This window comes from Arachis ipaensis, chromosome B07 (genome assembly GCF_000816755.2).
Source record: "Arachis ipaensis cultivar K30076 chromosome B07, Araip1.1, whole genome shotgun sequence".
Taxonomy (NCBI): domain Eukaryota; kingdom Viridiplantae; phylum Streptophyta; class Magnoliopsida; order Fabales; family Fabaceae; genus Arachis; species Arachis ipaensis.
In genome coordinates this window covers 54,435,083-54,447,820 of record NC_029791.2, presented here as the reverse complement: position 1 = coordinate 54,447,820, position 12,738 = coordinate 54,435,083, and the positions used below count along the sequence as shown (strand labels likewise).

Below are 12,738 nucleotides of genomic sequence, written 5' to 3'. Positions count from 1 at the left end.
TTTTAAATTTTTAACATAGTGAGGAAACAAAATGTAGAATTGAAAGAGTGCTGTTCTTCATAAGTACAAAGTTGCTCCTGTATTTTTAATCACAAATTCGCAAACTAATTGTATTCTTAATTTCAACTTCTCTTCAAAAAGATTAATACAAGCATTGCTTTTCTGCTGTAAGTAGATAATGAAATTTCTTAGCAAGAAAGGAAGCACTACAACTTTGTAATATAATAGTTATAGTTATATATTATGCCTCAAATGATGTTAATCTTATTATCTATTTTGGTTGCACTTTCTATTCCATTTTGATCTTCTAGGAGATAAAATGTTTTTCTTCACAGGTTCAGAAGATTCCACTCTCACTCTCCTCAACAAAAGAGTACTTGAACTCATTTATTTTCCCACTGATTGAGGAAACTCACAGTGATCTGTGCTCAGGAATAGAAGGTGTTTCTCAAGCTCCATTTTGTGAGGTCATGACGATTCAAAGGTCCAGGGACTTCAAACCTCCCAAGGCCTTGTTCTATAAAATGAGAGTAAAGAAGGTCACTGAAGAAGTTCAAAATGTTGAGAAATATGAACCTGAATTTGGAGACATTGTTGCTTTCACAGATGTTAGACCAAAAGGGATATATGACTTGAACAGGCCTAAAATGCAATACCATATTGCTTATATTTGTGGATCAGAAGATGAATTTACTGATGAGATTGATGTACTTTCATCTAAATGCTTGGATATGGATTCTGAATTTTCCGGGAATATTAACGAAACACAAAAGCTCTGTGTTGTATATTTGTTGAACATGACCACAAATATTCGCATTTGGCGAGCACTGAATGTTGATGAAAAGATAAACATTATTGAAAAAGTTCTGCAGCATGAGCCTAATTCAAATGTAAGTTAAGTGTTATTTAAAAAGCATATTGATGCTAGCTGCAAATGGAAACATTTTCTACATGAGACTCATTTTATAAATGTTCATGCATTGATCTCTGATTTCGATATGCTGCTAATTTTGTTGAATCTATTTGATTTCTTATTTTTATTTCCAATGGTTATACCATATTTTACAGATTGAAGAAGTCTGTCAGATTTTTTGCTGTTCTGGAGAAAACATGACTCAGTCTCCAGCTCAATCTTCAGCACAAAGCATAATCCGTGCTCAGAATCTGAATGAATCTCAAAGAGATTCTGTTCTAAGCTGTGTTGCTATGAGCAAATGCCATTACAGTCATAATGTTAAACTTATATGGGGGCCCCCGGGAACCGGCAAAACAAAGACTGTTGCTTGCTTGTTATATTCATTGCTCCGGTCGAAGATCAGAACATTGACATGTGCTCCAACTAATAATGCAGTGTTGACCGTGGCGTCTCGCCTGCATAGTTTGTTTAAGCAGTCACAGAAGTTTGATACTTATGGCCTTGGTAACATTTTGCTATTTGGCAACAAAAACAGAATGAAAGTGGACAATTTTCCCGGTCTTGAAGATGTGTTTCTTGATTATAGAGTGGAAGAGCTTTTAAAGTGTTTTATGCCATTAACCGGGTGGAAGCATCACTTGGAACTTATGATCAAGTTACTGAAGAACCCCAATCAACAATATAGGTGTGAACTGAATGATAAGGAGGATCTAATGTCATTGGAAGAATTTGCTAAGAAAAGTGACAGCAATGTAAAACGTGCATATTCTTCATACAAGAGAAAAGTGAAGAGTTCTAACCTTTTGACATTTGAGCAATTTGTTGAGAAGAAATTCGATGGCATTGTAGAGTCTTACAATTTGTATGTTGAAGATAAAAAGATGAGTACCTCTGGTATGACGATGGAGCAATTTGTGAAGCAATGGTTCAGTTACATTGGAGGTAGGCTCAAGTTGTTCATGAAAGCCTTGTATACTCACCTACCAACAGCTATGATTTCATTCAAAGTGGTAAAGAAAATGTTCATTGCTCTGGATTTGTTGAAATCTTTGGAAACTTCGCTGCGCAATACCAAGTTCAAACGAGACTTTCATCAATGTAAAGATGGAAAAAGCCTACAAAGCATACTAAGTTCACTATCACTTTCAATTTCGCTTCCTTGGTTCACAAGCAAAGATGGCATGTCAATGTTTTGCATTTAGAAAGCATGCTTAGTATTTCGTACTGCATCAAGTTCTTCTAAACTGCATACTCAAGAAGGGGAAAAGTTCCGGTTTGTAGTTATTGATGAAGCAGCACAGCTGAGAGAATGTGAGTCAGCAATTCCATTGCAACTTCCTGGTCTTCAACATGCTGTTCTCATAGGTGATGAAAGACAGCTTCCTGCATTGGTTAAAAGCAAGGTACTTTGGATGCTCAAGCACTAAAATATAGGGAAAAAGAGTTGTTTACTTGATTATCATATATGAAATTAGGTCACAAAAATGTGAGTTTGGTTTAGATTCTGAAATCTTTTAAAGGAAACTTTCTGGTGCACAAGCATCCCGTGTTAACGCAAGATCCGGGAAAGGGCCACACCTAAAGGGTATAATGTACACAGCTTAACCTAATAATTATATCGGTGGTTGTTTCCATGGTTTGAACCCGTGTTTAAAACACCCTAACCAAGTAGTTTTGCTTGTTTAATCTTTTTAAATATTCTAGTAGATACTCCTTTGGTTTAGTAACTTAGTTGTTTTGAATTTGTTTATTATTGAAGATCATTATCTAATATGATAATTGATCAAATTTTAGATAGCTAATGCGTGAGCATCTTCTCTATCTTTTTCTAATGAATTTGTATTTTATTTGTTGAGTTTAATCAAGAATTAATTATCTTTTAGCCACTATGGATGTTACTTTGAGTCATGTGCAATTCTGTTTATTTTAGGTAGCATTTGGCTGAATTTGATGGAGTTTCCGCAGAAAAAGAGAAGGCGAATAATGCTATCAACCCTGACTTCTCTGCATTCAAACCTGAATAACTCGAGCTACAGAGGTTCAATGAACGTGATTTTAGTGGCGTTGAAAAGCTAACTTTTAGAATTTTCCAACGATATATAATAGTTTATACTTCTTCTCCAATCACACTGCCAAGGCTGCGCCTAACTTGAGATTTCTCAAGTTCTCAAGTTAGGCGCAAAACATTAATAAGCATGCATAAGGATTAGGCCTCCATCAAGTTAGATGCAGCCCATGGCCAAGTTAGGCGCAGCCATCAAGCCCAACACGCCCTTCCTCATTTCATTCACACCAAGTAAGGCGCAGCCCATCACCAAGTTAGGTGTGGATCCTGCGAAGCAAGTGGTCCCCACCCATTAATTGAAGACGTGCTGATTGCTATAATTAATTATGATTTAAACTTTAATTTTTATTTTAAAAAATAGGAAAAGATATTATTTAGTTTTAAAAATTATAATTTAAATTAATTAGGATTAGATATAAAAGAGGATTGGAATTAGTTAACTTTTCATTCCACCTGAGCAAAACATTATTCCATTCCAATTTACAATCCTAGTTTTCTACTCTGAACCATGAGCAACTAAACCTCTATTGTTAAGGTCTATTTGTATGGATTGATTTTATTGCTTTTTCTATTTTAATTCATGTATGGATTTATAATTTAAGAATTGTTTTCGCTCTTTATTTTATGAATTTGGGTGGAACGGAAGTATGACCCTCCTTCTATTTGAGTTCTTGTATAACTTGGAAAAGCTTTTCACTTGAACTGCTTGAAAATATATTCTCCTAAATTTTAATTATCTGAATTTAACAGGATACGTAACATATAATCCTTTTATTTTTTGGTAATTAGAGTTTTTGTGCCATATAAACTGGAAATTGATCATCACCCTCTAATTGAAATTAATTGACCAAGGAATTGGTTGTTGATGAATTTTAGAGGAGACTAGAAAGGTCTAAGGAATTAGGGTCTAGTCACATATAGTTTGCCATAAATTAAATCCTACATGATTAAAATAGTTAGTAAGAAAAGTAAATCCGGAAAAAATAGATAACTTTTGTTGAGTTAAGAAATTAACTAAATTAATTAGTGATGACAAACATTATTTTTGGCAAAATAAATAATTAGAGTTGTTTAAATTAATAAGTATATGTTGCTGATTATTTATTATATGTTGCAGGCCAAAATCTGATTTACAGCCCAACTTGAATGGAAAATAAAACAAGGCAAATGGGTTGAATGGTAAGTGTGAATAAAGACAAGCCCAAGTCATTTATTTCAAACAAAATTCATCAAAGAAGCATAGCAAAGCACCAACGGGTTGAAGTAGAGAAGAACCCGATCCAAGCCTGAAATTGTTTTTCAATTTCCCACCATCTTGCTCCAACCAAAGCAACGTTCCTCTCCTCTCTAATCAAGTCACATCAAGACTTCAGAAAAGTAAGAAAGAGAAAGAGAAGAAAAGTTTCCTCCATAAGCCAGTAACCAAAGAAGCAAGAAAGAGAAAATCTAAGCTTGAAGCACAGAAGCTAAAGCAGAAAATCTAATCCAAATCAAGCTTAGGTTAAAGGTAATCCATCTCATCTTGCATGCATCAGATCTTCATCCCTTCTTCCCAACTCTCTGCACTATCCGAAAATGGCATTCAAGGGAAAGTTGATATCTGTTCTTCACTGCTACAAATCCACGGTCACAAGAGATTCTTGGGGACCAAGTTGCATCTCTATGGTTCAGATTTGGTTGACCATTGGAAGACAATCTCGGTTACTCCTACATGGCTTTCGGTCAAGTTGGAGAAGTCAGAAGCAAAGATCCTACTTTGATGTTTGAGAAGAAAAAGTGAGCTTGTGGGTTGGTAAAGCTCAAGGCTCAAGGTGTTGACCTTGGAAGAAGAACCAAGGAACATGCAAGGAGATAAAAAGAAGCTTGCTGTTCATTCAGAAGCAAGGAGAGAAAACCAGTGAATAGAGGTTTTGTTCTGAGAAAGCTCTTTGAAGAAGTTCAACTAACTGGACAGTGTAACCTAATCAAAGGTGCATTTCGCCAGTATGACGAACTGAATCAGAGGCTTGCTAATCTGGTTTTTCGCATAGCATAGAGGATGTAGATGAAGTCAATCTCCTTCATGTTTTACAGATTGTAATGTACTTTTCTATGTTTATCTTTCTGTAATTTCTTGTGAGAAAAGGCATATTGAGAGAGCTCAAGTAAAAGCCATGAGTGGAAAAAGGCTGAGGAAAACACTTGAGAGAAAAGCCTAGAGTTATTTTCAGATTTCTTTAGGTGTGTTTATGTCTTGTATCTTGTACCTGTGAGGTATCCCTTTCTTAGTTGGGTTAGCACTAAGAGGTATAGTTAGGTATTAGCATAGCCAATGTCAAGTTAGGTCAGAACTTGAGTGTGAAAGGATTGGGTCAATCCTGTGTTATTGGTGTATGTAATACTGTTAACTATAGTGAAATTCTTCCATAGTTGTGGAGGATACTGGATGTAGGTTGCATAGCACAAGGCAACCGAACCAGGATACATGCTGGTGTTAGCTTTTCTCTTCTCTGCTGTGTTCTGTTTTCTGATATTCATGAGACAAAACTAAATTGTCTCATAAATTTTCGCTGCTGAGTTCAAACAGAATCAGAATTACAAATTTGTTTCTAAGGGTAAAAACAGCAACTGAAAAGGAAGGCATAGATTCAACCCCCCTTCTCTAAGCCTACCACAACCTTCAACTTTAAAACCTTAACTGTCTTCTCTATATTTTATTCCCAACTTATTTACTTACCTTTCTTCAATATTCTTTACATTGTTTAATGTCTTTTGAACTCCTAATATTACTTTCTGTTTGTCTGACTAAGCCTATCACTCAATTATTGTTGCTTGATCCATCAATTCTCGTGGGATCGACCTTCACTCACCTGAAGTATTACTTGGTACGACCCAGTGCACTTGCTGGTTAGTTTGTGGGTTATAAATTTCGCACCAATAGCTGAGAAGGCTGAATTTGGAAGAAGTTTGTTTGAGAGATTGGTATTGTTGGGAAAAGAGAGGCACATGCTTAATATTCAGTATAGGATGCATCCGTCAATTAGCAAATTCCCAAGTGAAGAGTTCTATGATAAGCAACTTGCTGATGCATCCATTGTCAAATTAACAAGCTACAATAAACAATTCCTTAAAGGGAAAATGTATGGCTCCTACTCTTTCATCAACATATCAAGGGATAAAGAGCAGTCTAATCATGATCATAGTTTGAAGAACATTGCTGAGGCTGCTGCTGTCTCACAGATTATTCAAAGCCTTAGAAAAGGTTAGCTTATCTTTCTCATCATTTGTAATTAAGCTTGAATATCCTTTAGTCCCTATAAATATAGGTCATTTTAATTTTAGTCTCTATAAAACTTTTGCCATGATCTTGGTACCTCTTTTTTCTTAAACTGTGTTTAGTCTTACCATGTCATTAGAAATTATAGATATTTTAAAGAAAAATAATTAGAGTTCTAACCAATCCTTTTAATTTTCTTCCTAATTTCTAAATAAAAAAGTTTTGATGTTTTCGGAAAATAAGATATATATTTGAATTTTTATTCATTTAAGTATTAGGAGGATAATTAAGAGGTTGGATTAAGACTCCTAGTTATTACTCTATTTTAAAATATTTATTTAGTTCATTCAAATAACAAGAACATTATTTTTTATCTATACCAATATTTCCTAAATTTTCTTGATTATTTATAATATCTTAATTTAATATGAAGTTTAGATGATAGGAATCAAGGAACTTACCTATAGAAAAATGAGAAACCAACACCAAGCAAAACCTTTAATGGGACCAAAATAATTTTGAAACATTTAAACACACAATTATAGGGAATAAAAACATTGTTAAACCTAATATGATATATATATGATATTATTTCTTTTCCCTCTCTTGCCAGAATGTTTTCATGAAATCCAGAAGACCATAAAGCAATACATTTCAGACAGTGATCCTAACTTCTCTGTGAGTGTTCGTTCTGTTGATGGTTTTCAAGGTGGTGAAGAAGACATAATTATAATATCAAGTGTGAGATCCAATGGTGTTGGAAATATTGGTTTTCTTTCAAATAGACAAAGAACAAATGTGGCATTCACAAGGGCTAGGTATGCCACTATTAAAAGATAGTTGTTTTTGCTGATATGATATTACATGATTAGATCTACGTGCAAAAGTTAAATTAAATTCTATTATATAACTGAAAATAACCAACTTTATTAATTATGTGCATTTTTGTAATTTAAGATTTCATACACTAAGAAAAATGTACCTACATGAATCCATTATATACTGTAGATATATGTTATGATCATGCTCTAAATGGTGAGATTTAGTTCTTTTTTATTGAAAAACTTTTGGTTTGGTTTTATGCACAGATATTGCCTTTGGATATTAGGAAATGCATCAACATTGATAAACCGTAACAGTGTATGGAGGGAACTGGTTCTTGATGCTAAGGAAAGAAAATGCTTTCACAATGCTTATGAGGATGAGAAACTGGCTCGGGCCATTGAGAATTCCTTGTGGGACCTTGAACTTGATTCACTGGAGGCACCATTCAAGAAACTAAGTCTATGGAACAATTCAAATACAGCTTCTACTTCTTTTAGGTATGTGGAATCTTATAACTTGCAAACTTTATAATTTATATGTATGTTCATTTGAATATAAATTAATGTGTATATCATTATAGGTTAGTTTTCAACATGGGCTCATATGAAATTGAATTATTACTACTTATGCCTGGACAAAAATAATTAGAAACATATTTTGGTTAGTATTTTGTATTGCATTGAATTAACATATTTTTGTAAATCTTATATTGTTGAAAAAAAATGTAACAAATTAATATAAAAAACAGATTTTAGAGAACACATTGTATATTTCTGGTGTTTATTTTATAACGGTGGATTGTAATTTTTGTGATGTTCTCTTTGGGCACTTTGGGCAGAGCACATACAAAAACGTGAACGGCAGGATTCGAACCTGCGCGGGCAGAGCCCACATGATTTCTAGTCATGCCCGATAACCACTCCGGCACGTCCACTTTTTTGTTATATTTTCGTGTAATATCATATTTAATAGACTATTTTATTTTCACCATCTTTTCATATATTAAAATAATGTAATGGAAAACATGGATTAATAATGGTGATCGAAACGTGAAACAAAATGAAAACATGGATTAGTGCTTGTTTTTTATATGAAAAATGGAAAACATGGATTAAGTCCTGAAAACTTTAAATATTACGTGTACACCAAAATTTAATCATCATGTATATGTATTTATATATAATTTTTTGCAACAAAATAATTAAATTTTTTTTAAGAACACAAAAATGAACCACTAAATTCTTAGCCACCACTGTACATTTTTTTACTTTTTTAGTTTTATTCATATTTTGATTATATTATTTTAAAAAAAAAAGGTTTTTACCATTCCTAAAATTACCAATGTCACTCCCATTTAACTATATTTTCATTAAATTTACTAAAATACATTCTATTATCCCTTAATTTCTCTAATTCTCTTTGCACCCACTAATGCAACCCGGGGTTTTCAAGAAGCTTATTTAGATTAGTAATTTTGGAGTGACATACATTATCATTCTCTTATTTTTGAAAGTTGATTATAAAAGTGAAAATGAGTCATTCCATATTCTTAGATAAGCTAATAATTTTTTTACTGATTTTAACTAATTAAATATTGGATTATTCAAAGAATATTAAGTATATTAAATTAGTGATTTAATTATTTTTAGTAAACAACATTTTTTACTTGAGAAATGTTAACTATATATTATATGGGCTCTGATCATAGTCTCCGAACACAAAAGCACAAAAGCAAAGATAATAAAAGAACAGAGGACCATAAAAGCACCATTCTTTGTATTAATTCTTATCCGTTGTACTAATTCTTTTTGCTTTACGTGATTGTGTTTGTTACGGACAACCTTGGATCAACAAAAGCACCATTCTCTGATTCTGATTCCCTGCAACTTCAATGGCACCCAAAAGGGTTCTTCTAATTGCTGGTAACTTTGTTGAGGACTATGAGGTACACCTTCATCTCCTTTCTCTCTTCAATTCCTTATATATAGTAGTAGTAAATTAGAAATATCTTTTTAAACTCAGAAATTGAGTCTTAAAGTCTTAACTACTTATTCATAATTATAAGTATATACTATGATTTAAGAGTTATGATTTTGTAACATAGTATTTGTTGGAATAAATTAATTTCAATATCCCAAATCATCTATATTAAATCATCAAAAATATATATCATACTCGAATGCGGAAGCGTACCTAAATTCATAAATATAAATCATACGACCGGAAGAGTTTGGATCTTGTGGTTCTTTCGATCTTCCTCAACCAAAGCCTTCTGTATTTCTAGGAGGCTGAATCGCAACTCTTTTGATAGAAAAGAGCAACAAAGGCAACTTTGGTATCTTGGGGACCGAAACCCTGAAGGTCTATTTATATTTTAGCATGGCACCCATTAAACCCTTAAACCCAAATAAAATAGTATATAAAGCCCAAAAGATAATATATCTAAAATCCAAAAAGATAATTATATAAAGAACAAAAGATAATATCTGGTTTTATTCTCATTTAATTCCAAATTAAAAGTAATAATGACTTATTCAATTAGCATTTAAAACAATAAATGAAATCATCATTATATAAGTCATTTAATTTAAAATAACATAATTTGTGATTATAATTAATATATGTATTGTCCACAAATAAATTAGGAAATTAAATAATTTCCTAACACATCAATGTGAAGTTGTGAACTTAAGTGTTTCTCTTAGTGTAACAAAATTTTGATGTTGAAAATGATGGTACTACTTGAAACTTTTACTATTGTAGGCCATGGTTCCATTTCAAGCACTGCAAGGCTATGGTGTCGCCGTCGACGCCGTTTGTCCTGGACGGAAGGCCGGTGATTTCTGTGTAACCGCCACTCAACAGATGGCTGGTCATCAGGTCTCTCAGCCATGCTAAAATTCATTTCAATTCTTGATACTTGAATTTTCTAATGGGTTTGGTTTTTGTTATTGAGCATACCATGCTATACTTTTCATCTTGATGCTTGATTTGTTTTCCCTTTGTACTAGATTATTATTTTCTTGACTTTGCCATTGAGTTTTACAAGCTAGGGGTATGTATGGTTTGTATCTTCATTTTTTTTTCCATTTTCGGTATTTTCTAATTTTAGAATATTTTGGAGAAAAAAGGTGAAATGTTGAAAGAGAAAATTTTTTAGGATCAGCAATTTTTAGTATTTTTTGTATAAATACTAATTTGTCTTTAATAAATAAATTTTACTAATTCATGTTGCAAATTCTCAAAAATATGAATACAAACTGTGTTGATTCATGTATGCAAATTCTGAAAAATATAGATACAAATTATATTCTTCTTATATACAAAATTCATGTGAATATAAATATAAGTACAAATTATTACTAACAAAAAATAATGTAGCATTGTTTATATTAAAAGCCATAAAATTTCGTTTCCCTTTCAATTTTTTTTTTCACGAAATAAAAACGCAAACCAAATGCCTGAAGTTTTGATCTTTGATGTTGATATTGATGTCCTTGGCACTCAGACTTACTCAGAAACACGCGGTCACAATTTCACTCTGAATGCAACATTTGATGAGGTTGAAGGCTCAAACTATGATGCATTGGTGTTACCTGGTGGCAGAGCACCAGAGTATCTTACTCAGAATGTGCGCGTGGTGGAGTTGGTGAGGGAGTTCAGCACTTCAGGGAAGCCTATTGCTACCTATTGTCACAGCCAGGTGCTTCTTGCAGCCGCCGACGCGCTCAAGAACCGGAAGATCACTGCATATGCTCCTGTTGGACCTACATTGATAGCTGCTGGTGCTAATTGGGTTGAACCTCAAAGCTTGGAATCATTTGTGGTGGATGCTAATATCATTTCTTCTGTTTGTTATCTTGCACATGCACAAAGCATTCATCATTTGGTTAAGGCTATGGGAGGGACTATAACTGCTACCAGCAAGAGAATCCTCCTTCTTTGTGGGGTATGTTTTCACTTGATTTTTTTTTATTTATTTATGTTGCTAAAGGTAGAAAATCAATGTGTAAAAAGTGTTTTCGGTTCTTAACCATTTATTCGAAAGACAAAGTAGCCGTCTACAGTTTAAAAATTCTTAACCGGCCTGTAACCATTCAAGTAACTGGTTTAGGCAGCCCTTGACACATCAGTAAGTCACCGTTTACAAGATCGCTTAGACCAATTACTTGAACGATTGAAAATCAATTAAGGTTTTCAAATGATGAAGAACTGCTTTTTTTTCATCGTGCAAATGATTAGGGATCGAAAAAGACATTTATTCAAAATTAATTCATGTTTTGAGGGTACACGTTTGAGTAGCAAGTGTGAGGGATTAGTCACATAAGAAAAAACAAGAGTACATAGAATGAGAGACCTATAAATTTATGCTGCTTAGAGTGGAAGATTATTAGTACACAATGACATGCATGCCGTTAAACTAAAATTCAGGATTACATGGAAGATTATGAAGTGATGGTTCCCTTTGAAGCCCTTAGAGCTTTAGGATGCCATGTTGATGCTGTTTGTCCCAAGAAGAAATCTGGTGACACCTGCCCAACTGCTATTCATGATTTTGAAGGTTATCAACATTTCACTGAGAAGCCAGGGCATGACTTTGTTCTGAATGCTACCTTCGGCGACGTGGATGCTTCCGGCTACGACGCGCTTGTCATTCCCGGAGGTAGAGCCGCCGAGTATTTGGCCTTGAACGAGACTATCATCTCTTGGGTGAAGCATTTTGTTGAAAGCAATAAGCCAATTGCTGCAATCAGCTATGGACAACAGATTTTGGTTGCTGCTGATGTCCTCAAGGTATTATTCATGTATTTATACACAAATACATTATAGCTAATTTAGTGACTGATTTTTTGTGTGCAGAGTATTTTTGTACAACTTTTAATATATTGCATATATGCCTAGCAAAAAGCACTTGACACATTATTCACTTTCTTACGGATATTGTATATTTTGTTGAAAGTATCCCAAACAATTTAAACCAAGTATTTATTCTCTAAATTCATTAATCCAAATCAGTATCACATTAATTAGTGTTTAATTTCTCTGAACTCTTGTTTTATCTGCAAGTATCAAGTGACATAACTGACATGCATTAAAATATGATGAGTATATAATATTTTATTTATTATATGGTGACATTATTTCACTTCTTGTTGTAATAATAGGGAAGGAAAGTAACTGCATACCCTGCAATGAAGCTTAATATGGTATTAGCAGGAGCAACATGGATTGAACCAAATCCCATTACACTTTGCATCACTGATGGAAACTTAATTACTGGTGCTTCATGGCTAAGTCACCCTCACTTCATTTCTCACCTCATGGCATTACTTGGTATTAGTGTTTCTTTCTAGTTTAGTAGTTTGCAACGGAATCTATAATAATAAAGTATGCTTGCATGTTAGCCAAATGAGCCTTAGCTCAAGTGCCATTTAGGTCCTCCACTATATGTAACCAAATAAAAAGAGAAAATAGAAAAGCTTTGTATCCATTTCTGTGTGCAATTTCTTTTTCCCACTAATGGAATATGAGAAATGATTTTTCGTTCACCAAGTTTTCGTATGAAGAGTTGATATCAATTTTTAGTGGGTGGATAGCGGTGGATATTATTGTGGTGACTAAAGTTGTTAGGTAATTTTGGTAATATTTAAAAATATTTTTTAATTTGAAAAATAA

At 33.3% G+C, this 12,738-nt stretch overlaps 1 protein-coding gene, 1 non-coding gene and 1 pseudogene across 2 annotated transcripts; 2 read left to right on the top strand and 1 right to left on the bottom strand.

Moving 5' to 3' along the window:
- LOC107607234 lies at positions 1-7,706 on the top strand (annotated as a pseudogene).
- On the bottom strand, positions 7,915-7,996 carry TRNAS-AGA. Its single transcript has one exon. It is a non-coding gene; the product is annotated as a tRNA-Ser (tRNA).
- LOC107608055 (protein DJ-1 homolog D) lies at positions 8,763-12,611 on the top strand. Its single transcript, XM_016309944.2, has 5 exons — positions 8,763-9,007; positions 9,826-9,942; positions 10,571-11,011; positions 11,494-11,856; positions 12,228-12,611. The coding sequence occupies exons 1-5, from the start codon at positions 8,954-8,956 to the stop codon at positions 12,414-12,416; spliced, it is 1,164 nt and encodes a 387-aa protein (XP_016165430.1). The 5' UTR covers positions 8,763-8,953; the 3' UTR covers positions 12,417-12,611.